Source organism: Pteropus alecto, unplaced genomic scaffold (assembly GCF_000325575.1).
Source record: "Pteropus alecto unplaced genomic scaffold, ASM32557v1 scaffold5, whole genome shotgun sequence".
In the NCBI taxonomy this organism is placed as follows: domain Eukaryota; kingdom Metazoa; phylum Chordata; class Mammalia; order Chiroptera; family Pteropodidae; genus Pteropus; species Pteropus alecto.
The window spans coordinates 30,207,654-30,233,606 of NW_006441953.1; the positions used below are offsets into that span (position 1 = coordinate 30,207,654).

The 25,953-nt window shown below is 62.0% G+C and overlaps 1 protein-coding gene across 1 annotated transcript; it reads left to right on the forward strand.

Annotated features, from left to right (window-relative positions):
- The first annotated feature begins 2,428 nt into the window (after positions 1–2,428).
- WFS1 (wolframin ER transmembrane glycoprotein) lies at positions 2,429–19,816 on the forward strand. Its single transcript, XM_006919004.3, has 7 exons — positions 2,429–3,096; positions 9,663–9,745; positions 10,226–10,370; positions 12,012–12,182; positions 13,038–13,118; positions 14,180–14,325; positions 17,745–19,816. Exons 1-7 carry the CDS (start codon positions 2,886–2,888, stop codon positions 19,548–19,550), a joined length of 2,643 nt encoding a protein of 880 aa, XP_006919066.1. The 5' UTR covers positions 2,429–2,885; the 3' UTR covers positions 19,551–19,816.
- Positions 19,817–25,953: the final 6,137 nt, after the last annotated feature.

The following is a 25,953-nucleotide window of genomic DNA, read 5'->3' on the forward strand; positions in this document are numbered from 1 at the left end:
TCCCGCTGGTCCTGAAGGCATAGTCAGGCCTCTCTCCCAAAACCCTACCCTGCCCCCTTTCCACAGCTGAGTGAGCCCCCCGTTCTGTGCCTGCAGCCCCAAATGGCCGTCTTTGCAGTTGTCTGTGTAGATGTTGTTCTTCCCATACTGAGCTCTCGAAGGCCAGCCCTCCAGGAGCCCTCTCTGGGCAGGGAGGCCCTGCACAGTGCCTGGCGCAGCGTTGGGCCAGGTGCAGAGCAGGGGCCAGGTGTACGGTGAGGGCTCGGCCACTGCAGACAGTGTGGCTATCTGTGATCACTACCTGGGGCATTCCCAACTTGACTCCGCCTTTGTTCCTGTGACCTTGGCACTTGGGTAGAAATGGAATGTTGGTTGGTTTGGCCCCTAATACTCTGGAGCAAAAATAGGCACTTGGAAGCCTCCAAGGGCCTTGTGCCCTTGTCTTGAGGAGCAGCCCTGTGCCGGGGCTGGGCCAGGCGGGGCCGGAGCAGACATCACAGACTCTGGGAACCCCTGGGCCCGCTCCCTTCGGGCTCAGTCACAGATGGGTTTTAGAATAACATTTTTGTTGTCATTCCAAAAACCTCACAAATTCATTAGAGGAAATTAAGGAAACACATTTAGAAAAAGAGTAAAATAAAACCACCTGTAACTCCTCCACCCAGAGATAGCATTGCCATTTTGGAGGCATTTTTTTTCCATGTTTTTCTGCAGATAAGCTTCGTTTTCATCCTTAACAGACTCCAGCTAATATCTCCTGCTGCTTTAAATCCTGCTTGACAGTGTTATGCACACACGTTCCTCGTCTTTAAACATTCGTTTGCAAGGTCATGGTTAACAGCTGTATACGGAGGGCTATAACATTCAGAACTGCCCTCTCTGGAAAGTGCTGGAAAGCACAGCCGTGATGGACCCCAGGAAGGGGGCTCTGCCAGAGCGGAGGCGTGGAGGTCGGCGTTGCATGGGGATGTGGAGGAGCAGGGGAGTGGGGGGATGGGGGGTGGCAGAGGCCGGCGGGGGCCAGGTCTTGAGAGGCCCCTTTTTCAGTAACTCGCAGAGGTTTCGTGGATTGGAATTCCAGCCCCCGCACGGAGCTGTGTGGCCTCGAGCTGGAATCTCGCCTTCCGGGACCCATGTCTCCTCCTGTGAGATGGGGTGAGGGTTGAAGGCTTCGCCGGTTCTCCGTCTGTAACACCAGGATAACCCGAGAAAGTCTGTGGGAAGTGCCGGGGACAGAGCACTTGCAGACTGGTGTTCGGTACCGTCATCGTTACGACCCAGGTGTTATGCGACCCGCATTCAGGCGAGCAGCCCTCTGCCCTTCCGAGAAGGTGGCGCTTGATCGCAGAGGCAGCGGGAGGCGCTGGAGGTGGCAAGGGAAGGTGGGGCCCCCATGGTTCCAAGTCCTGCCTTTCTTGCCGACTCGGGTTGGCTGGTGACCTGCACACGCCTGGGTCGTGTGTGCCGAATCACCGCTGACTTCCCCGCCGTCGGCCGGCTGCGTCCCGGCTTCTGTTCGCACGTGCGGTGCGGCTAAATGCCAAGTGGCCTCTGGTTCCTGGAGGCCTGGAGTTTGGAAACACACCGAGCCCTGCTTGGGTCTCCAGGCAGCTTCCTGGCTGGACCGCGTCTGCGGTTTGCACCTGGGGGGTGTGTTAGAAGAAGGGTCGGTCCCCTGAGGCGGGCACGTCAGATGAAATCCGCGGGGTTCTTCAGCAAACACAGATTCAGTCTTTGCGACCCGCTTGTGGCTGGGGACAGGGTAGACGTGGTTGTGTAGCCCCTGGGAACTGGCGTATGATGCCTGGGGCCACCCCTGCCTCTTCCTGTGACAACAGCCACCTGACGTGTGGGGCAGCTACTCTATCCGGCAGGCTGGGTGCTTGGAGCTGGGTGTTGGGAGATGTCTGGGACCTGCGCCTGCCTCGTGTGCCTCACGATCCCTGGTCTCATCTGGTCCTCACGGCACCCCTGAGCATGGGGTGATTGTCCACATTACATTTGAGGAGACTGAGGTGCAGGGAGGGGGCGTGGCCTGCTCAGGCCCACCAGCTGGTGGGGACAGGCCGAGGGCAGGGCTGGAGCCAGGCCTCCCCCTCGCCAGCCTCTCCCTGCTCTGCGCTCAGTGTCTTCCTCCCAGCGAGGAGGGGGATGTGGCCTTGAGTCTGGGGAGGGTCATGGGAGTCTGAGGAGGAGCCTCCCAGGTCCCCACACAGTGCGCTCGCGGCCCCGACAGTTTCAGGGGGTGCTGACCCCGAAGCCTAGCCAGGAGCGGTGACTCAGCCGCCTGCGTCAGCTGTTTGTTTGCGGGCAGCCCCTGCAGTAGCCTCATCGAGCCTTCTCCTTCCTGACGAGGCCGTCAGAATCCGTGCGCTCTGGTCCATGCTGGGCATCCGCTCTCGGACAGCGCGCGTTACACCGCAGCTGCCCAGGCATTCGGATTCCGAGATCTTTGTCCTGCGGTTCCAGCCTGGAGGGCTGTGAAGTTGAGCAGATCTGACTAGATCCTGGCCCCACCAGCTGTGGTCCTCTCCCCTCCCCCACGCCCTCCTTCCATCTCCCCTCCCTTCCCCTCCACTCCTGGGGGGCTCTGAGGGGGGATCCTCCCTGGCCTCTCCAGCTCCTGGCATCTGGGGACCCTTGGCGCCGCTTGGCTCACGGATGCTTCGCTCCAGCCTCTGCCTCCGCCCTCGTCCCCACGCGGTCTTCTCTGCCTCCTCTTCTCGTAGCCACTGGGTTTAGGGCTCACCGCAATCCCGGGCGATCTTGTCTGGAGATCTTTAATCACGTCTACCAAGACCCCTTTTTCCAAATCAGGTCCCCTCCACAGATTTTGGGTAGACACATCAAGTGTGTGTCTGACCGCAGCACTTTTCACCGGCAGGATGGACCCCAGCGCCCCCACGCCGAGCCCCTCTGGCGCACAGCCTCCCCCACTGCTGCAGCCCCAGGCCCGCTCGCGGCTCAACGCCACTTCCTCAGTGGAGGAGAAGAGCGGGGTGTCCCGACCTCCCGGACCAGACGTGGGAGATGCAGCTGCCCCAGCCACGCACCAGGCCCCACGCGCCAGCAGCCGAGAAAGAGTGGACAGAACAGGTAAGGGACGGGGCCTGGAGGGCCAGACTGTCCTCGGCCCAGGCCAGGGCTGTTCCAGGGAGCACGGTGCGGGCACCCCCGTGAGGTTCCTCCCGCGGGCGTCCCCTGTAGTTCAGGGCCCAGCACCCCTCCAGGCCCTGCAGCCCTCACCTGATGCCGGGCCTCGCTCCTGAGCTCACAGACGTGAGTAGCAGCGATGTCACAGTCCTTATTTATTTATAATCAAATGGCTCCGGCGCTGACGCACTTCCAGCCTGGGCTGGCAGGTGGCTCTGCCGCAGGCTCTGGGAAGGGGAGAAGGCTTCACAACCACACAGTGCCCCAGGAAGCCCACGCCATCCGCTGTCCACCATGGCCACTCAGAGCCAGCGGCCACCCTGGAATGTGCCTGGGCCCGGGCCCAGGTCTCCACTGCCCTCTGACCACTGTCCCCCATCCCCGGCTGGGCTGCTCGGGGCTGCCCCCACCCTCAGTCCATCCCTGGGCCTCCGCAGGTCTCCACCCCCCAGACTATCCCCCCAGGGGGCGCCTCCCAGGGCAGCAGCAAGACAGCGAGGACCTAGTGGCACAGGACAGCCAGGCACCTTGCTGGCTGCCTCACGGACACTGAGAGGGGCACAGGGCGGGCACACCCTCTGTCCACCGCCGCTCACTGGGCACAGCCCTGTGCCAGCCCCGAGTGGGCATGGGTGGCACAGGTGAGCCGGACCAGCCTCCAAAGAGGCCACAGTCTTGTGGGTGGTAGAGGGAAGCATGCGGCCTGGGGCGCACCAAGGTTGCCCCGGACCTGGAGCTGGGGAGCAGAAGCCCGCTGTCTGGAGGGAGAGGGTGGCTGAGCGGGAGTTAGCCTGGGAGAGGGCATGGCGGGGCCGGGGCCATACGGCGGCAATGGCCTTGCCAGGGGTGGGGGTTAGGGGGACAGCGCCAGACGTCCCAGGTGACAAGTGGTGGCGGGGAAAGAGGGGTCACGGGCGGGAAAGCTGTGTGTCTAGCCTGAGCCCGAGGTGCCCAGAGTGAGTGAGACCCCTCCACGGCTCGGGGTCACGTGTGGAAAGGCTCGCGCCTTGCCACGAGCTCCACGGACGCTTGCACGCAGGGGCGCGGGCTCCCCGTGACCTTTGAGAGGACGTCGCCAGTGCCACCGTTTCTCCTTCTGACCATTTATTTACCCAGCACCTCCCGGTACATCTGGCCTGTGTCATTCTCACCACCACCAACCCCGCAGAGGCGCCAGACCCATGCCGAGCACCCGCTGTGGGTGCCACTGTCCCCCGGGCCTCATGTGACTGTTCACGGCCACCCGGGAGGGAGGCTCTGTTGTTACCCCCATGTAGAACTGAGGAAACCGAGGCACAGACTTGTCCAAGTGACCAGCTACTGAGGGTGCACAGGCGACCCAAGTCTCCTGTCCTGCACCGGCCCCTCCCAGTAGAGCCGTGGGGACCTCCGGGCTCGAGGCTCGCGGTGCATTTCCCGTGGGGCCGGCACCCGACCTGGGCTCTTGTGATCGTCGGTGTCCTTCAAAGATGCCTGCATTCTCCGCTTTGTCCCCAAGCCTCTGGGCAGGCCAGGGCCTGACCCAGAATCTCGGCCCAGCCACAGATGCCTCACGGCCACAGGGCAAAGACCAGGGCTGGGAACCTGCTTGGTTTCAATCTGGTTGACGCAAAACAGCCCCGGAGGACGAGTCACAACTGTAAGGTTCAGATAAGGAGGATCAGGAAACAGCTGTGGTTTGTTTGGCTTCTGCCCCCGAAAGGAGGGGAGGGGAGGGGAGGGGAGGGGAGGAGAGTGGAGGGGGAGGTTGAACCAGCCCTGGACAGGCTGGCAACCTTGGGGTCCCAGCCCCCCACACTGGGCCGTGCCGTGTCACTTGCCAGCTGCTCTGAGTTGTCGCTGGTCACTGATGTGGACTCCGCAATCCCCACCCTGCAGGCCCCGCACAGCTCGGAGAGCACCCACCCGAGAGTGGCTTTTCGGGTCAGTTTTAATTCATTAACTTACCTGCTCATCGAGCAAAGCTGTGAGGAGCATCAGTTAAGCACCGATAGGTTACGACGAGCGCGGATGTTGATAACAGTCTCTGTGCCAGACGCCACTTTAGTCGTTATCTATGTTGACTCCCTTCACTGACATTTCTCAGACGAGAAAACCCAGGGGAAGGTTAGGTAATGACCCTGGGCCCCCAGCTGGTGAGGGGCAAAGTGGGGGTTGAGCACAGACCGTGAGCACCTGCTGTGACTGGCTGCCAGTGACAGCCGTGAGCACACATGAAGTGCTAGCGTGTGCCCAGTGTCTTGGGACACTTTCTCCAGGGAGCCCTGTGTCATAGAGGCGAGCAAAGCAGAGATGGCTGGGATTTGAGCCCGACCTGGTTGGCTGGCCCCAGAGTTATCTCTGGCCAGGCCCTGGTGACGGGTGGAGGCTCAGGCTGCCCTCCAGGGACCTTGGGCAAGAGAGAAAGACGTGCAGGAGCATCCGCGTCCCGGGCAGGCGCCCACGGCCACGCGGTGCCCGCTCTGCCCACCCTGGCAGGTCACGGCAGATGGACTGCTGCCCGCAGGACGGCCTCCCGCTGTCGGTGCTGAGCCAGTGCTCACCTAGGCAGCCGCAGAGCCACGGACAGGCATGGTGGCTGGAACCCTTGGGTCAGGGTGCGGCCTGCCGGGAAGCGTGCACCCAGCATCGACCCAGGGCCTGCCCAGCGGCAGGACCGGCAGGGCTCCGCCCTCCAGGGGGAGAATGGCGGGGAGTCGAGGACGATGGAGACTCCAGCTGTGAGGCTGACGGGGCCCTGGGCCAGGAGTCAGAGTGTGGGGTCAAGAGGTCAGCCAGGCCAAGGGGGCCTCAAGGTTCAAGACAAGGAGAATGGGTGTTTTTGGGGGGAGCTAGAGGGTTCAGCTCAGAGGGATGACATGATCTGTTACATCAAGGACAAAGCCACCTGGCCACTGCGATGGCCCGTGGGCGCCCGTGGGGGATCAGCACGAGGCAGCGGCGGGTGGGTGGAGAGGGAGCAGAGGGAGCCAGGCCAACTTCAGGTCTAGCTGGAGCCCCGGGGGGCGGTGCCGCGGTGGGATGCAGAGCTTGGTCCCAGACGGCGGGTGGGGGCCGAGGAGGTTGTGTCCACTGTGCCGGAACCTGGGGATGGAGCTGGGTCAGACCCACCGGACACAGACTGTCCCCAGAAAGGCTGGTGGAAGCTGGGGGTCACTGTCCAGGGTCCAGCACGAAAACGGTGATGGGCTTATCACCTAGATAGCCCTGAGGAAGAGACAGGGCACTACCAGCTCAGCGTGGCTGCGTGAATCTGTCAAGTGCGTGAGATCCACGGAGGTAAATATTGAAAGCTGAGGGGCCTGGTGAGGAGCCCTTCCCGAGGCCACAGGTTCTAATTCTTGCTGTTTTGTGATTGATAAGGCTTCCTAAAATGAGAGTTGGGACCTTTTCAGTTGCAGGTGACACAGACACACCATGTAAATCAACAAGCAAAACACAGGGATGGCGGGGGATTTGTTAGTCTCATAGATCTGTAGTCTAGAGCAGGGGTCACCAACCCCTGGGCCACGGACCAGTACCAGAACCGGGCCGCACAGCAGAAAGCGAGCGGCAGGTGAGCGAGCAAAGCTTCATCTGTATTTGCAGCCGCTCCCCAGCGCCAGCATCACCGCCTCAGCTCCGCCTCCGACCATCAGGTGTTAGATGCTCATAGGAGCCCAGTCCCTGGTGCCAAAAAGGTCAGGGACTGCTGCCCTAGAGTATACTGGCTTCATGCACGGCTAGATGCGGGGGTTGAGGTGACACCAGGAATCTTGCCCCTGCCCCTCAACTCTGCTTTCCCGTGTACCTTCCCTCTCAGCTTGGCTGTCCCCACGGGCGGCCCTCCCAGGCTCAAGCTGGTGTCCTTCAGCAGACACTCAGCAGGAGGATGCCTGTCTCTAGTAACTCAGCACAGGCCCACTGCCCAGACAGGTCTGCCTCAGCCCCTGGACCAGCACTGTGATCGGGGAGGCAGAGCCCTCAGACGGGCCAGGTGGGCCTGCAGCACGGCCACCAGACCTTGAGGACCAAGAGTAGGAGAGGGTGGGTCCCTAAAACGGACGTCAGAGTGCTGGCATCAGAAAAAGCCAGGATTGGGGGTGGGGGTCAGGCAAGGACCACGTGTGTTTGGTGGCCGTGGTGTCTGCGCCGACGCCGCCAGCTTCTGGCCGTGTTCTTTTCGGTGCTGAGCAGTAAGCCCGTCGGGTTTCACCTCTGACCTGTGCGAAAGCTCCTCCTTGGATGGAGAAGCCACACCCTCTGACTGGGCCACAGCATGAACCCAGCATTTCGGTGGTCATAGAAGTATTTCTGCCTGTGCCAGACAGAAACTGGAATAATGGGGGTGTGGTGTGTGTTTCAGAGCCCATACATGGGGGAGACTTCTTCAGATGTCAGGCTGTGAAACACTTCTGTGAAAAGTTAATCGCAGACTAGAATAATCTTTTTTAACCAAAAGACGTCTGCTGGAATTTTAAAGAAAAGAAATGGACTTGCGAATCCGGCGTCGTGCGGGGAGTGCAGGTCACGCCCGTGCGGGCCAGCCCCGGGCTGTCACCCAGCGCAGGCCTCGTTCTTCATGGACCGCCCCGTTGGGGGTGTTAACCGGTAGACTGAGAAAGGCTCTAGCTCACACAGCACTGATGCTAAAGGCAGACTCACAGGCGGGTCAGATTTCCCGCCGTGTGTTCTCCCGCCCGCCCGTGAGCCCGCGGGAGGCCCCGGCTTGGAGCCTGCTGCAGGCTTTGCATTCTTCCGTTCTCAAGTCCGAGCCCTCGGCCAGAAAGTACATTCCAGGCTTGAGGGTGCCGGCAGCCAGAAGGGAGAACTGACCTTGATGACTCAGGGGGCACTAGGATCCAGGGCCACGCCAGGCGAGGCCCCCTTGGACTCTGAGGAAGAAGCCCAGTCCATCTTTGCAGGGAAAGGTGTCATGCTGTATGTGAGCTGTCCTTCCCGAGGGCCACTGTGCCTGCGCCTGTGCCTGACCTGTGAGATCTCATGAAGAATCCTCCCCTGGGAGCTGTCCCCAGCCCCACCTCCCGCGCCCTCTCCAAACTGGATGTGATCCCTCCACCTTCGAGCTTTGAAGGCTGTGTCACCTTAGGCCACTGCCCCTGCTCCCTCCTCCTGGAGCCCTGTGCCGCACAGACTTGGTGCCCTTGACGAAGGCTGGCAGCATCCCTGCTGCAGAACTGGTCCGAGCCTGGCCGGAGGCCCGGATGGGCCCACAGGGAAGGCGGGGCCCCGGCCGGCACCACTGGGGACTGTGCTTATGCCCTTTATTTTCTGCCTTCTGTTTCCAGAAACTTCTAGAGAGTGAAAGTCTGTTAGTGCCTAATAAGCACCTCCTATGTGGTCTGCAGTGCTCCAGCCACATCCCACACGTCATTTTGCGGCGTCTTGCTGCTCACCGAGGCGGGGTACAGCCGTGGGCGGAGGCACGGTGTCAGGCGTAGTCCCCGAAGGGTCGAGTGAAAATGGTCTGTTTGTTTTTCAGAAATGTTTTACTGTCATGCTACCCACTGCCGGTGCGAGTGTAGCAGTCAGTGTGGTCACACGGTGCTTTCGAAAGCAGGGCTCACTCCTTAGAAAGTAGCACACAGCACGAGCCACACGGCGTTGGGACCCTCAGGCCTAGTAATTCAGCTGGAGAGCCTGCGCTGGGAGGGTGACCCCCAGAGGAGAGACGTGTGCACGGAACAGTCTGTGGCACCATTTTATAAAATTAAGGGGATTGGGAATAACCTAACACGCTAGACGGAGACGGGAGCCCCAGCACCCTGCGCGTCCCCGCGGTGGGACCTCGGAGCCATTGAAGCGCTAAATTTCACCCCAGATCAATGTGGGAAATCAGTTATAATTCCCTAGTGTGTGTGTGTGTGTGTGTGTGCGTGTGTGTGTGTGTGTTTATAAAATCTCGAAGTGCATGTGCACTGATATGACTTCCAGAAATGCCAGATCAATGTGGGAAATCGGTTATAATTCCCTAGTGTGTGTGTGGGTGTGTGTGTGGGTGTGCGTGTGTGTGTGTGCGCGTGCGTGCGTGTGTTTATAAAATTTCGAAGTGCATGTGCACTGATATGACTTCCAGAAATCGTGTGTATGTGGACTTCAGTCTTAGAAAACATGAATTTGGTTCATTTATCGGGGCGCTGGACATTGAGGTGCAGGTTCTTTACTTAGGTCAGGGGCTTTCAAACCCGAGCCTCAAGCCTTTATGGAGCCGTAGTTCAAGCTGCAGTGAGCCGAGGGGCAATGGTGGCACTCGGGCCTGTGCCCCGCGTCCTTCCTGGGACGCCCACCGAAGAGACTGAGCTGCTGCCGACCACGTCCGCTGTCCTTGCTCCACCGTGGGGGGCGGGGTTTGAGGGGTGTCCTCTCTGCACCCTCTCTCACACCACTGACCTGATTTCCGCATGAGGAGCTGCTCCAGGCCTGAAGCTCACTCCTGCGTCCTGTCCACTCTGACAAGTGACAGGACCAGCTCCGTGACAACCTGTCTGTCCGTTTTTCCCACGATAAAGGGCCCGTGAAGGCAGACATGGAAACCCCCTTTGAAGAACTCCTGGAGAAGGCCAAGGCCGGGGACCCCAAGGCGCAGACGGAGGTGAGGACGCGGCGGGCCTGGCCGAGAGCGCTGTGGCCGTGGGAGCAGGGAGCCGGTGCTGCGCGGTGTCGCCTGCCCTGCGCCTGGCCCCGTCTGTTTCTCGTTTGCCGAGCCGTTTTTCCTCCCGCCACCCCTCTGGGGAGCGTGTGCTCCTCTCCCTGGTCCTGATCGCCCCCTCCAGGATGCCTTCCGTGTCCCTGCCTGTCCTCGGCACCCCACCCGCCCTCTCATCTCCGTGCAGGGGTCCCGCACCCTCAGGTCTTGTGAGGAGCAAGCGCCCTGAGGGTCCGGCAGGCCCGGCCTAGCGCAGAAGCTAGTGGGACCCTGTGCCTGCCACCTTTCTTCTTGGTGACCGAGGGGACGAGAGGGGGTAGGGCGGGTCCAGGAGGCTCACGGTTGCCGGGCCGCTGGGCGCTGGTCGGGGCCGGCGTGGAGGAGGAGCCGCTGCAGGGCACACCTGGAGCGCCGTCTCTCCTGCAGGTGGGGAAGCACTACCTGCAGCTGGCCGGCGACGCGGACGAGGAGCTCAACAGCTGCACCGCCGTGGACTGGCTGACCCTGGCCGCCAAGCAGGGCCGGCGCGAGGCTGTCAAGCTTCTCCGCCGGTGCCTGGCGGACAGAAGAGGTGGGTCTGGTGGGTCCGGGTGAGACGGGCCGCGGCGCTGCTTACCGAGTGACAACTGGAACGGAAGCGAGGGGGAAGCCTGATGCCCGTGGTGCGGCTGAGTAAACGTCGACCTGTGTCGACCTGTGTGGCGCTGTCGTTCAGACAGGCTCCCGGAGCCCACGGGACGCAGGGCGGGGACGTGGGCGTTTAACCCCGGAGGCCGCGGCTCTTTGCTTCCATTAGTGTCTACAAGTAGGTGCCTCCTGGGCTCTCATCCGAATCAGGGAGGAGACCCTAGAGCCAAGGGAGCTCCGTGTCGCCGTGGCAGAGCCGGAGCGCGTGCCGGCGAAGACGTGCTGACGCCCCCTGCCAGGCCGGGGGGCACTGGGGACAGTGAGGTGGAGCCTGGCCATGCGTGGTCACTTTATCCTCCCCAACGTCACCGGCTGGCCCCCGGTGGCATGGAGAAGCGTGCTTCTTGAAGGTTCAGACCTCGAAGAAAGATGAAAGTGTGTATTCCGAGTGATCCTTAATGGCCTGTTTTTTTCCGGATCGTAGAAATGTTTTATGCGTCTCTTAGGAAGCGCGAACGTACAAAGAAAGTAAAGGTACCAAATGCCCACGACCTTGAAACCCTGAGCGAAGTGCTCTCTGGTTTAGTACGTTTCCTTCTGGCTTTGTATCATGTTTTAAGAGTTCTATTTATTACATAGAACCTGTTTTCTGTGGAAATTAGACCGATGCCTTTGAAAACGCAGAATGGTAGTATTTTGTTAGCCAGAATTTCTCACCAACCCAAACTCCCCTTTCTGGAGCAGACGCCTTGTGCTGGCCTGAGGGGTCAGTGCAGCCCCCATGGCTCCAGTCAGAGCCAGCGGTGCCCCGAGGCCGTGAGGGACCTGGAGGAGGGCGTGTAAGGAGGCCGCACCCCGACCCCCCACCTTCTCACAGAGTGCTTCTCAAATAAAAGAAATATGCACACTCAGGTAGAAAATTGGAAAATATTTAAAAGGAAAAAGAAAACAAACCTCATTCCCAAGCCCTCCTGCCCCCTGGGAGTGGCATCTGGTGGCCCTGGCGTAGGAGGGGAGGAGGACAAGATGGCCGCTGACCCGGCCTGTGACACCTGCGCCTGTGTCTCCTTGTGGGCAGAGGACCATCTACGTGTGAGCACAGCGCTCTCGGCCGCCTTAGGAGGGCCGGCGTCTGCTAGGAACTGCAGCGAGGCTGGCCTGCCCCCCGCCTTCGCCTCTCTCTGTCGCCCTGGCCTTGGACAAGCCAGGACGCCCCTGTGTGCCTCAGTTTCTCCATCTGTAACATGGGGGTGGTAGTGCCTTCTTCAGGGGGTCCTTGTGAGGACGAAAAGGGAGAGGGGAGTGAGCCAGGAGGCTGGGAAGGCCTCACCTGCCCGCAGTGCACGCTGGGCGAGTGTCTGGGTCGGGCTGAGCCTCCAACCCAGAGTAGGTGCCGACGGGGACTTTGGCCAGATGTCCTTTTAGGTCAGATGCCCTTTTCTGCCCTGATGACTTAAAGGTACCTGTAAAGACTCTCGCGTGAGTCCCTTCCCAGACCGCTGCAGGCAGAGCCGGCCAGGGCTCGGAGTGCCACCGCGGCTGCCAGGTGGGAGTGACGAGGCCCCTAACACCTCCTGTTTCTCAGGCATCACCTCCGAGAACGAGCAGGAGGTGAAGCAGCTTTCCTCCGAGACCGACCTGGAGCGAGCCGTGCGCAAGGCGGCCCTGGTCATGTACTGGAAGCTCAACCCCAAGAAGAAGAAGCAGGTGGCCGTGTACGAGCTGCTGGAGAACGTTGGCCAGGTCAACGAGCATGGTACGTGGCCCCCCGGTAGTGCTGGGCCTTCCCAGGGGACACCAGGGGCCTTTCTGCTGGAGTTCTGGGGGGCTTCCCTATGGGAGCCTGAGGAGGGGCCCCCAGAGACCTTCTTGTGGGGATGTCATGGGTCGCCTATAATGTTTAGGGAGAGTCCTTCCTGGGGCTCAGGCATATGCTTAATGTGACAGAGTTAGGGTCACGCGTATGGACCCCCAGAGGACCCTGCAGTGGCACAGCCCAGCCCCCACCTGCTGCCCCCCTCCGCCCTCCCGTCTGGCCCCTCCCTGACGTGCCCCTGTAAAGGCACGCCTCAGTGGGTGGCATGCAGGAGGAGCTCGCCCAGCTGGGTGCGACAGGTGGATGGACGCTGATGCAACAGCAGAATGTTCTGGTCCTGGCTGTGCCCATTCACTGAACAGACTGGGACGGAGCCCTCAGCACCGGGGCTGGGGACGCTCAGAGGGCCTGGCCCTCATCCCTGGGGAGCTCACAGTCCTCTTTAGGGGAAAATCACACCAAGGGACAGGGCCAGCAGAGGTGTTGGGGACAGGTTACACTGACCAGAGAGCATGGTGTCCCGTGCTCTGACTGTGTCCGTGGGATGATGGGCTGTGCCCAGCAGAATGGGAATGCCCTGCAGGGCACCGACTTACCCGAGAAGGCGGAGGCCGAGGTGGCTGCCCAGGGGACTGGCCCCAGCCGTGTCCACCAGGGGCTACATGGACGCCCCAGGCCCTGCAGTCCCCAGAACTCGGGGCCCCCCAGGAGTGCATGGGCTGGTTTCTGGAGGGCTTTAGAGCGTGAGGGGGCAGTCAGCCTGCCTTGATCCTCGATCTACTCTGTCCCCTACAGATGGAGGGACACAGCCAGGCCCTGTCCCCAAGTCACTGCAGAAGCAGAGGCGAGTGCTGGAGCGCTTGGTCAGCAGCGAGTGTGAGTATGGCCGTCACGCCCGCCGCCGTGGGCACGTCCACTCCTCCCTGTGGCGTCCAGGCCTCGGCCCCCAGGGTCTGGAGGCATGAGGGCTTTTCTGTCCATTCCATTTGGGGCTGTGGTTTGGGTGTCCGTTCTGGGCACTGGTGCTGGACCCTGCCCCTCGGGAGCGCATACTGTATCGGGGAGACAGATGTGGGTGGAGGGCCGCAGCACGAAGGCCCCCCAGGACAGAGAAGCGCGGGGCGTGGGTACTTCCTGGGTGCCCGAGCCATCAGCAAGGGTGAGGAGGCAAGTAGCCATTTACTTGCTGGGTTCCGTGATCAGCTCATTGTTGGGTCCCCAGCTCCTAGGACACAGCCCCCCCACACGGGAGGCCTCAGAAAACCCCGGTGACGGACAGACGAGGCAGGGCCAGCCCTGCATCAGGCAGCCTGTTCACGGTTGTGTCCGTTCGCTCCCTGCACCCCCCGGGCACCCTCTCCGCCGGCGGGAGGCGCGCTCCACATGGACGTGGCTTGCGGTGCGCGTCCAGCCTCCTGGGGCGTGACTCCCCATGGACTGGAAGCCCGGGTCGGCACACACCGGGTGTGTTCCCCCTTTCCAAGCATCCCCAGTGCTCAGGAAAGTGCCCTGCACGTAGGAGGCACTTGGCAGACGTGTGGTGAATGGCGTGGTCAGGGTGGCCGGGCTGCTGGGCAGCTGGCACCAGTGCTGTGAGAGGCCAGGGCTGGGGACGAGAAGGTGGCAGACAGGTGCTGGCGGTAGAGGTGGCTGAAGGACAGGCCTCCGAGCTGGGCTTGGGAGCCGCAGTCCCTGGGCATGAAGACCTAGGAGCGGGGATGCTGCAGGGAGGGCTGGCATGTCGCCGAGCTGTGGAGGGGCCGCGGAGGCCAGCGCTCGGCAGCCCGTCTCCCTCCTTCCCCATCGCATCGGCCTGGTCCTCGCCCGCCCACCCACAACAGAGACAGGTGTGTCAGCCTCTGTCCCTGCCTCGCCGGTCCACGCGGGGCGACAGCGTGCTCGGGGTATGGCAGACCCATTCCATTCTCGTGCTCTAGCCAAGAACTACATAGCCCTGGACGACTTCGTGGAGATCACCAAGAAGTACGCCAAGGGCATCATCCCTGCCAACCTGTTCCTGGAGGATGACGATGACGACGAGCTGGCCGGCAAGAGCCCCGAGGATCTGCCCCTGCGCCTGAAGGTGAGCCGGCTGGAGGCCCCCAGAGGGCCTCGCCCCCGAGGATGCCCACCTGCCCTCGGAGCACCCTGGCGCTCCTGGGGAGGGGCCGGCGGGAAGCCTTTGCGGTCACAGGAGCCTCCCGGCCGCCAGGACGCGTCCCCACGCAGGGACCCGCTCAGACTCAGGCTCCGAACCAGGGCGCCGTCGGGGCGGGTGCACGGACCCCGTCCTGGGCCTTTCTCCGCGAACGCCGTGGGGGAGCAGGCGCCACGCACAGGAGTCCGACTTTCATTTAGACTTCGTCATGTTGAAAAATTTTTCGTTTCCAGTACCGAATGGAGGTGTGCTTCTCAAAGATGCCTTTCCCCCAAAGCGAAGTGCTAATGCCGGGGAGACCGGAGGGTCCTCCAGGCGTGCCAGCTCATCCAGATCCGTCAGGGCTCGGGGAGAGATGCGGGAGGTGTGGACAGGATGCCGAGGAGGCGGCTGTGCCAGTCTGAAGGAAGGGGCACGCTCGTGCCACTGCCTCAGCCAGCGAGCAGCAGCAGGTGGCAGGGCACAGGCCAGGAGCACGCGGCACGTGTGGCAAGCGTCAGGCCACCTCAGGCCAGGTGGCTGTGGCATAGGTGGCTGTGGCATAGGGGTCCGAGCCCGCGTTGCCCCAGAGTAACTGCTGGCAATGCCTGCTTTCGAAAGCACCCTGGTTTGGACAGTGAGTCATGTCATCCTACTCAGGGGTGATGAGCTCGGCGCTGTGAAGTATCTAGAAGGTCGAAAGGGCTCTGACGAGAGGGACGCGAGGCTCCGAGTCCCCCTCCAGCGCTGGGAGCGGTCAGAGCGCTTTGACCCCTTTACAGCTGTCTCTTTCCGAGTCTTCTGCAAGAGAGAGAATGAGTCATAACAGGCATCTCCTCAAACTGAAAGCTGTGCCAGCTTTTAATAGCCTTTCGGGGAACAGAGAGAGAGAAGCGTGCTCTGGGGGTTCTTGTGCCCCCGAAGCGAAAGATGACAGGCGCCTCTTTGTGAGCCGAAGCGACTCCCACAGAATGTTCCAGACTCCCAGCGCTTCTTGAGCCTTTCGTGACAGCTGAGGCCCTCTCAAAAACAAATGTAGCAACGTTTTAAAATCCTAACTGTTTCACACTAATTCATGGCAGGTGCATGTGACCGTTTGCGCTCAGGGCCACGCAGGATCCGGGCAAGGGCCATCCGCCTCCCCGGTTAGTCAAGGTGGCTCCCTGGACCGCGGCCGGGTCGTGACATCCATTTTCTCGGTTGCGCGTGTCTGGAGCGGCTGCTGACCTCAGGCCTGGCCGGAGCGCTCTGTCCTTTCATAGAACTGGGCTCCCGACTTTTTTAAAAAAAATTTCTTTCGTGGTCAAAGAGGAGTGTGTCTGTTTGTTTGGACTTCCTCTGCAGGAACGTTTGCAGCCTCGCGATTCCGTGGGGCTGCTGGGGGCAGGGCTTAGGCGGGGGCTCCCGGGGGCCGAGTCGGGGCCTGTGCCAGGCACCGCGGTGTGCAGGCAGAGGCCGGGCGCCCGCGGACGCCCCATCCTAGAAGTGTCGTCGTCTTTTCGAAGTCTTCTCCACCGTGCGGTTGTGTGTTCGGAGTGCGTGCGTGGCTCCAGACATCAGGCCAGGGTTAGGTTCAGGGAAGGCGCCGCCGCCTGGGCTGCACACTCCCTCAAGGCCGCCCGGTGCTGGCTGGGCAGGGAACGAGGGTGAGCAGTCGTAGCTGTGGGCGCCTTTCGCCTGCCCCGCTGTACGAGGCGCCTCCACAGGGGCTGGCTGAGCAGGCCACGTAGCCAGGCACACGTGGGCTCCACGCCCTGGTTGTTGGTTTTCACCCCACTGGTCCAGGCCGGTCCGGCCCGTTCTGAAGGGGCCCCTCCCAGGGGGACCTGGGGCAGGCGCGTTCTCACAGGTGCTGGTTTGCTCCCTGGCAGGGGTCACGTTCTCACTGCGGTGCCCGGTGCTCCCTGCCACCCATCCCCACACGGGTGAGCGCGTGCTGGCTCCTGCGGGAGGCTCCAGGCGGGGCAGCCGTCAGCTTAGTCATCTGTTCACTTTCTTGCTTGTTATAAAGCGGAGTAGGTGGGCCGTCGCAAACAGAGCAGCTCGTCATACATACACGTGTGTCAGCACAGCCGCTTTGTGAGCGCCCACGTGTGGGAACTCATGCGCTTGGCTGCCTCCAGGTGTCCTGGTCATCTCGAGTTGATAGCCAAGGCTCTTGGGCAAATGACAGTCACATCCCGGTATCGTCACCCAGTTATACTCACCCAAGACCCCTCCTCCTCAGCTCTCCAGCAGGGTGGGCAGGCCTGTCCCCAAGGCATGGGTGGAGGTGGTGCTGCCCACCTCACCTGGGCGCTGATGGGGGCTCCGTCACCAAGTCCTTCAGATGGGCTCTGCGCACACTGCCAGGCTTCCCCGCCTGCACACGTGGGTGGTCCTCTGAGGACCCACTCCCTGGCCTCTGCCCCTCCAGACGCACCCAGACCCCCGCCTTCCTCCACGCCATGGTGCTAAAACCTGGATGGCAGAACCACCCCCACCTCCTCCCTGAGACGGCCCTGAACTCGTCTCCCCCACATCCTTTGCCATGGTCAAGGCCAGCGGTTACCTCTGCCCTCGGCACTGGGAGCAGGTTGTAAGGGTGGGTCCTAATGCGGGGAAGGGGCTTTGAATGGGGTCGTGTGGGGTCGTGTGTCTGTTCTAAGCGTGGGAGGTGGGTGTGTACCGGGGTGGGCGGTGGCAGGCAGCGGGTTCGTCGGGTCTCCTGACACTAGCGAACACATCTCACCCGGCGGTCACAGTCGGATCCTCTCCTTTCGGCAAAGGCGGGCTGAGCCCCACTCTTCACACGCACACGGCCTCCCTTTCTGGAGTCCCTGCTCCCAGCGCCACTCCTGGGGGCCCAGCGTGGGCTTGTGAAGTGTCCGTGTCCGTGTCCGTCCCCGTCCCCAAGTGGATGGGGAGCTGAGGAGCGGGGGCTGAGGTCCCTGCCGTGGAGAGAGGTGGCTCCCACACAGGGCTCTGTCATCCCTATAGCAGGAGGCCCCGTGGGGAGGGCGGAGGGAGCAGGGAGGAGGGAGCTGGGCGGGTTCCCGCAGGCACTCACGGTGTCCCAGGGAGACCAGCACCTGTGGGTGTGAGTCGTGTGAGTCTGGAAACCCAGCAGGTCAGGGGCGGGGGACTAGGACCCACGGAACTGGGGGGGGTGAGGGAGGGCCCTCAGGGACTCGCGCACGGAGGACGGTCCCACCAGGAGCGGGCGTTACAGGCGGAAGCGCCTGCGGGGACTGCTGCCGGCAGTCGGAGAGAGCGGGAGTGTGTCATTGGCTCCGAGCCGGGGTGACTCCCGGGGACTGAGGAGGCGACAGTGAGCAGGGCCCCGTCCTGGCTCCGGCTCCCAGCTTCGCCCCTCCTCCCCGCAGGTGGTCAAGTTCCCCTTGCACGCCATCATGGAGATCAAGGAGTACCTGATCGACATGGCCTCCCGGGCGGGCATGCACTGGCTGTCCACCATCGTCCCCACCCACCACATCAACGCCCTCATCTTCTTCTTCATCATCAGCAACCTGACCATCGACTTCTTCGCCTTCTTTGTGCCCCTGGTCGTCTTCTACCTGTCCTTCGTCTCCATGGTGATCTGCACCCTCAAGGTTTTCCAGGACAGCAAGGCCTGGGAGAGCTTCTACACGCTCACGGGCCTGCTGCTGCGCTTCGAGCCCAACCTGGACGTGGAGCAGGCCGAGGGCAACTTCGGCTGGAACCACCTGGAGCCCTACGTGCACTTCCTGCTGTCCGTCTTCTTCGTCATCTTCTCCTTCCCCGTCGCCAGCAAGGACTGCGTCCCCTGCTCGGAGCTGGCCGTCGTGTCCGTGTTCTTCACCGTCACCAGCTACATGAGCCTGAGCACCTCTGCCGAGCCCTACACCCGGAGGGCGCTGGTGACCGAGGTGGCCGCCGGCCTGCTTTCCCTCCTGCCCACCCTGCCCTTCGACTGGCGCCCCCTGAAGCTCCTGGGCCAGACCTTCCTCACCGTGCCCATCGGCCACGTCGTCGTCCTGAACGTCAGCGTCCCCTGCCTGCTCTACGTCTACTTGCTCTTCCTCTTCTTCCGCATGGCCCAGCTGCGGAACTTCAAGGGCACCTACTGCTACCTGGTCCCCTACCTGGTCTGCTTCATGTGGTGCGAGCTCTCTGTGGCCATCCTGCTCGAGTCCACCGGCCTGGGGCTGGTCCGCGCGTCCATCGGCTATTTCCTCTTCCTCTTTGCCCTCCCGATCCTGGTGGCCGGCCTGGCCCTGATGGGCGTGGTGCAGTTTGCCCGCTGGTTCGTGTCCCTGGAGCTCACCAAAATCGCAGTCACCGCGGTGGTCTGCAGTGTCCCGCTGCTGTTCCGCTGGTGGACCAAGGCCAACTTCTCGGTGGTGGAGATGGTCAAGTCCCTGACGCGGAGCTCCATCGTCAAGCTCATCCTGGTGTGGCTCACGGCCATCGTGCTCTTCTGCTGGTTCTACGTGTACCGGTCCGAGGGCATGAAGGTGTACAACTCCACGCTGACCTGGCAGCAGTACGGCTTCCTGTGCGGGCCGCGGGCCTGGAAGGAGACCAACATGGCACGCACGCAGATCCTGTGCAGCCACCTGGAGGGCCACCGGGTCACGTGGACGGGCCGCTTCAAGTACGTGCGCGTGACGGACATCGACAACAGTGCGGAGGCGGCCGTCCGCGTGCTGCCGCTCTTCGTCGGCGACTGGGTGCGCTGCCTGTACGGCGAGGCCTACCCCGCCTGCAGCCCCGGCGGCGCCTCCACGGCCGAGCAGGAGCTCTGCCGCCTCAAGCTCCTGGCCAAGCACCCTTGTCACATCAAGAAGTTCGACCGCTACAAGTTCGAGATCACGGTGGGCATGCCCTTCAGCGCCAACGGCGCCCGCGGCCCGGAGGAGGACGACGTCACCAAGGACATCGTGCTGCGGGCCAGCGGCGAGTTCAAGGACGTGCTGCTCAGCCTGCGCCAGGGCAGCCTCGTCGAGTTCAGCACCGTCCTCGAGGGCCGCCTGGGCAGCAAGTGGCCCGTGTTCGAGCTCAAGGCCATCAGCTGCCTGAACTGCATGGCCCAGCTCTCGCCCGCCCACCGGCACGTGAAGCTGGAGCACGACTGGCGCAGCACCGTGCACGGCGCCGTCAAGTTCGCCTTCGACTTCTTCTTCTTCCCCTTCCTGTCGGCCGTGTGAGGCCGCGGCCCCGGCCGCCGGGCCCGCCTCCCGTGCGGCCGCCCAGCCCGACAGTGCGACACCAACGCTGGTGTGCGAGTGTGCGTGCGACGCCAACGCTGATGTGTGCGTGTGCAACACCAATGGTGATGTGTGCGTGTGCAACACCAATGCTGACGTGCCTGCGTGTGACACCAACGCTGATGTGTGTGCGCGTGTGCAACACTGACGTGCATGTGTGTACAACACCACCACTGGCATGCATGCGTGTGTGACACCAATGCTGATGTGTGCGCGTGTGCGACACCAACGCTGATGTGTGTGCGCGTGTACAGCGCTGACGTGCATGTGTGTACAACACCACCACTGGCATGCATGCGTGTGTGACACCAGTGCTGATGTGTGTGTGTGCAACACCAATGCTGATGTGTGCGCGTGTGCGACACCAACGCTGATGTACGTGTGCGTGTGCAACGCTGACGTGCATGCATGTGCAACACCAACGCTGACGTGCATGCGTGTGCGACACCAACGCTGACGTGCATGCGTGTGCAACACCAACGCTGTTGTGCGTGCGTCTGTGCGTGTCTGACACCAATGCCGACTGCGTGCGTGCGTGTGTCTGGCTCCCGCGTGCACGTGCAAGGCTTCGGTCCTGTGCAGCCTGCTCACCTCCCCGGGCTTCAGCTCTGTCACTTGGGATATGCCCAGTGTCATCGGAAGCTGCACGCAGTCTGGACCCAGCGTCCTGACCCTTCAGAGCGAAGCTGGTGTGCCAGGCTGGACAGGATTCCTGTGCCCTGAGAGCACTTTGCAGTGACGTCCTCCCTTCTCCCCCACACCCTCCAGGCACCCCCAGACCCTTACTGCTGTCAGATTTGTTTTCTGAATGTGCTGCTGTGTGAACTCAGTGATAACACTTCCTATTTATTTGGTTCCTCCTGAGCCTGGACAGCTGTCTGCTGAGCCTGGGGGCCGGGCAGAGCCACCCAGCGGTCCTGTGGTCAGGGCCCCACCCGATGCTATCTAGGTCAGGGCCAAGAGAAGTGGCGGCTCTGGGCACAGCACGTCCACCTGGGCACTGTGCACAGCCTGCCTCGCACTTCTGTCTAGTGGGTGGTGGGTGACTCTGCGAGGGTCTCGCCTGTCTCCGCTGGGACCAGGAAGTAGAGCCTGGGCCATCTCCGCCAGTGCTTTTAGAAGCTTGGCCATGTTTGTGACAGAGAGCCTCTGAAATAAAAACCTACGACGAAAATCTGTCCTTTTCTTCTTTGTTTAAAAGAAGTCCTTTCTTGCACGTGCCTGAGAACCAGCAGGTGTCAACACTCGCACTGTTTACACAAAGTGCAGTTCGGACAGCGTCAGGAGCTGGCGGGCCGCCTGCCTTTGAGCAGACCCAGCACCGCCTCCAGGCCGGGGGCCCCAGCATTCCTGGCCGTGACTGCCCAGCTGTCCACGCGGGCCTAACCGTGTGAGATGCGCATGATCACGATTGTTTTGAAACTCAAATCGCTGATGAAATGGCGTGTACCTGTTCATCCACGGTTAGGTGGCTGTATGTTTGTGAATCCATATCCTGTGTTCAGAGACCGACAGTGTTCACTCATCGTGTTTGTCCCTCCACCCGGTTGGCTCTGCCTGCATCCCTGCTTCCCGAAGGGCATGCTGGGAACTGCTCGAGAGGGCAGCATCCCTCTGCGCTGTGAGATGAGGTTAAAGGTCAGCCCCGTCACCTCTGACCCCAGAGATTTGTGAGGCCATGAAATGCATCACAGTTCAGCTTTGCCCCCCCAGATTCAGCACTGGTTGTCAGGACTGGGGGAGCTGCTGGCATTTTCTGAGCAAACACAGGTGACATCCTCATCCTGCATGACAGGTACTGTGACAGCTCCAAACCGAGGAGGTGGTCACACCAAATACTAGCAGCAGAGCCAGGACTGGACTGAGATCTGCTCGACCCATGTCCCCTGGGGCATCATGCAAGCACCCCAGCAGAGCCACCTGCTCGGAGCAGGGGTGGCTGGTCTCTTGGGGATTGTCCCAGATTGGGCATTGGACACCAGGTTCTACTTCTGCGTCCATCACAAACCCCCACGTGACCAGGAGCCATTCAGACCCTGTCCCCAGGTGTCAGTGTCTCCAGCGGTGAAATGGGAAGTTGGGCTCAGCAGTTTTCAAAACTCCTTAGTAGAAACACCTTCTAAACTCTACACGGTGCACCGGACTCCGGTCTAAAGAGAACGTGTCCTGTGTCAGCTCAGATGCAGCACGCACAGCAGGGAGCACAGGAGTCCTGCCAGGTCCGCCCCGCTCGCTCATGGGCCTCCCCAGCCGTGTGGCCTGGGGCAAGTCATGCTTTCAAGGCCTCAGTTCCCCCTTCTGTAAAGTGGAGACGTGACAGGACCATTGGCTGTGTTTAGGATTAAATGAGCTAATTTCTTTGCGGGCGGTTAGAAAAATGCCAGGCGCTGGTAAGTGCTCAGTGAACATCTGTGAATTTTTAAAGTTGTCAGACATTCACAGAACTTCAGAACCGATCGAGAACCTTTAGACAGTCCCTCACCCGACGCAGTGTCCCTTCTAGGCTTTTAAAGACAAACTTTTGAAAATAACTGCATTTCGAATGGAGCTGATCAGAGTGGCTTAATCCAAGCAGAGGGCCTGGTGTCTGAGGTGCCGCCTGCACCCCACCCCGGCCGCCTGCACCCCGCCCCGGCCGCCAGGCCTGCCTTTCTCCCTGCATCACGGGTTTGATTCCTCACGGGTACACGTCCAGAAGAGCTCGGCCAACACCTATGACGCACCGTTTAAAGCAGCCCTTGTTTAACTTATCCAACGAGCCTCGAATGCATTCGTCACCACTCTCGAGCAAATGATTATTGCACTGTGATGCTGAGCAGATGTGGCAGTTCCCCAGTTTGAGTCAAACCCAGGCCCCGCCCGCAGGAAAGCCATCCAAATCAGACGGGAGGGGCCCTGGCTTAGAGCAGGACGGGCCTGTGGGAGCCGAGAGGGGGGACCTGGAGCCTGGGATGAGGGACGGGTCAGGAGGCTTCTGGGAGGAGGCGGGGTTTGCCCCATTTTGAGGGGCCAGAGGAAGACAATTCAACATCGGGGCATCACTGGGAGGCCTCAGGCACGGCCTTGACACCAGCGGGTCCCAGAGGAGGCCGAAGGCCGGGATGGGAGTGGGCCTCTGTCCCCAGGCAGCCAGAGCCCCTCTCGGCGAAGCCAGGGCCCTGGTGAGGTGGGGGCTGAGGTGTGGGAAGATGGGCTGGGGTGCATCGAGGCACGGTCTGGAGGAGAAGGAGACAGAGAAGGCTGCCCCCTCCCAGCAGACCTGGCCGGCTGCGGCCCTCTGGGTCTGGGGACTGCTCCTTAGATGGCTTCTGTGGAGCCGCAAACGTCAGAACGCCGTCCGCCCTTGTGGCCCGAGGCTCCCTGACGCTGACCGTCTCTTCCCTGTTAAACAGGCTTCGGGCACAGGAGTGTCGGGCGCACGGAGCTTCTGGCGGAGGCCAGACTGTCGGGGCTGAAGGCTCCGGCTTCCAGAACCTATCCCACCCTCAGCCAGTGGGGAGATGGGGGGACCTCGGTTTCTGAGCATCACTGTGGGGCTGGCACTGTTTACCCGAGGTCATTCGGTCGTCGCAACCAGGTCCCCCAACGTTTTCCATATAAGAATTCTTAAAGGCGCGACGGTTTGCCCAAAGGAACATGGCAGAGCTAAGGTGGGAACCGAAGCCTTTTCTCATGGGGCCATGAAGAAGTCGGCAGTTTCCTGGCTCTCGAATTCCCTTTCTGAACACTGCCCGTGGGGCCGGCCCGCGGACCGGTCGGGAGGGAGCCGTGCTGGCCCCGGGGCGGGGGAGGGGGGGCAACCGTCAAGGTCAACACCGCGTCCGCCTGTCTGCTCGGGGCTGGGCCGTCACCCCCAGCTGTGGGAGCGCCAGGGAGGGCCCGCAGCATACGAGCTGTTCCAGGAAGAGCCGCTGGGTGGCGCCCTGGAGAAGGTTTGGTGCCAGGTCCCAACGCAGCCTTCTCTAGCAGCCCAGGGGTCAGGCACCCACGGCGCCTGCACTGTGCGCCCTGTGAGGCGGTGACGACACGCCTCGGACGCACAGCCCCGCCGGCTCGCGCACCTGCTGCTGGACGCCGGCTGTCTGCACGGCTCCCACATGCTCTTTCCCAACTTCCATTCCGCTCCTGGGTCCTGGTCCCACCTCACGGAGCCGCACTCCCCAGTGGCAGGAAAACACATTTCCGCAGCTGCCTGTTTCAGAGGCGCCCACCAAGCGGGGCTTTGTCTTTCCCGAATCTGCTGCCCCAGCTCCTGGTCAGCATGTTCGGGCACGTCGGCCTGTCTGCCTGTCGCCACTGACAGCTCGTCGCTCTGACAAAGACAGGACTAAAAGTGGGGATTTTTTTAGCTAAAACTCTCCACCTCCCCGCTTGTCCTCCTGAGGGTCCCCACCCCCAGTACAGGGTGCGAAGCCCCACCGAGCAGAGTATTTGGCTCCCGTGGGTCCTGAGGGAGCTGCTCAGAGGGTCGCAGCTCTGGCTGAAGCCAGGTCCCCATCTCGTGGCCTCACCCCCGCCCCCGGGGAAGAGTCCTGGCCTCCCCTGTGGACCCCCTGCTTCTGCCCTCAGGATGGGACCTGCACTCAGGGACCCTCACGCCGGCCGCCCCGCTTCCTGCGCCTCCAGGACCTGCCTGCTGGTGCTCGCAGTCAGGTCGTCACCTGCCGGTGCTCACCGTCAGCAGGCTGTCACCTGCCGGTGCTCGCGTTCAACAGGTCATCATTTTCTGTCCCGAATGTACACTTGTCTGTGGGGGAATCAGCCTCAGGCGCTCATGCCCCGAACCAGAAGCAGCCTCAGGCTTGGGACAGACCTCTTCCGTCATCAGGGTGGCCTGGGGGCGCGTCACAGAAAAGGACCCTGGCTGACCCTGGCAGCAAAGTTCTACCAGGCATGAGCCAGGGCTCCTCAGGGGGGCTGTTTGCGCACAAGGCCGGAAAGACTTGATGCAGGGCGGGGCACACTTCCCCGAGTGTGGAGGACTCGAATCCCACACTGGGAGAGAGGGCCTCTGGCAGAGCCTGAGAAGGCGTGCCAACACCACGCCACGGAGCCAACACACACGCCACGGAGCCAAAAGGCGTGTACTGGAGAAGGGGTGACACTCCCAGGCAGAGCGTGAGAGGGCCTGAGAGAGACTCCGAGGGACATCTTGTCTCCATCATCTCTATGATCTCGAGACAAGGTCAGGGAGAGGGGCAGAGTAAAGACACGGAGAGGGACCTGGGGTGCAGGGGACCCAGCTTAGTTCCTGTGAGTTGCAGTTTAAAGCCTTTGACGTGGACACGCAGTGAGGAGGGGGAGACTGTGCGGCGTGAAGAATGTGTAGAGCGAGAGGCCTGCTGGCCCCCAGCCTTCGATCACAGGTCCCCCGTGGTTTAGCCAGAGGGAACGATGCTTTACTTTGCGTAGGCGCCACCTAAGGACTCTGTGGCTCCTGGTTCCCCCCACAGTGTGCGGACTGGGCTGTCGGCAACGCAACAGAAACCCTCCTTGGCTCTGCAGGTGATGTCCGGGCCTGGCCGCAGGGCTGGTCAGCGCAGTACAGTCTCTGCATGTAGCTGACTTTAACATGTTCGCTCTCTCACCCCCTCTCTCCCTTAGGCCGAGCACCACCCTATTTTCTGCCCCGCCACCCCACAAGGTGCCCTGTGTGGCAGCAGAAGCCCTGACTGGAGCTGGACCTTTGGGGGCCCACGCACGGCCCCAGTCCCCAGCCCGCCCTGCCCTGAGCCTGGTTTCTGGCCAGCGGGAGTGATTGGAAGGGATGCAGATAACGTCCAGGCCATGCCTTCAAGGACGGGCCCTCGCCCTCTCCTGCTAGCCCGCATGGTGAGCCCCATCCCGGCGCAGGCTGGCGTGTCGGAGACAGAAACCACACAGTACGGAGTCCCCGTCACATGCGGCCCCCTGCACAGCTTTCCCGGGTTCTCGAGGGGCAGGGTGGGGTGTTGGGCTGGCCTCGCCGGGCCACACAGTGACCCCACGCCTGGCAAAGGCAGGACATTTGGACTGACGCTTCCACACACAAGGCAGAGGGGAGGGCGAGTGTCTCCCACCCTCCACCCTGCGTGGCTGGAGGAAATCCAGATTCAGCCGCCAGTGCTGGGGCCTGGAGATGCACGCGGACCCCTAGACCAGCCCGGCTGGCGACAGCGGTCTTGGTCAGCCTGCAGTAAACCCAGCGCCTCTCCCAGCTCCCCCTCCCTCTTGCAGGCTTCCCCCCTCAGAGAGGCCTCTTCATTCTCAGAGTGGACACAGACCGTTCCAGTTTCCCCCAAGGATGGCTGGCACCAAGCGGCAGGGCACAGCAGGACTTCCCAGAAGCTCCGGCCGCAGTGCC

What these genes read in the sequence shown, in the direction of transcription:
- WFS1 (XM_006919004.3), top strand. Translation starts at nt 2,886, where the DNA reads ATGGACCCCAGCGCCCCCACGCCGAGCCCCTCTGGCGCACAGCCTCCC. An exon ending in ACCCCAAGGCGCAGACGGAG is followed by an intron (nt 9,746 to 10,225) that starts GTGAGGACGCGG and finishes TCTCTCCTGCAG; the next exon opens with GTGGGGAAGCACTACCTGCA. An exon ending in GTGCCTGGCGGACAGAAGAG is followed by an intron (nt 10,371 to 12,011) that starts GTGGGTCTGGTG and finishes CCTGTTTCTCAG; the next exon opens with GCATCACCTCCGAGAACGAG.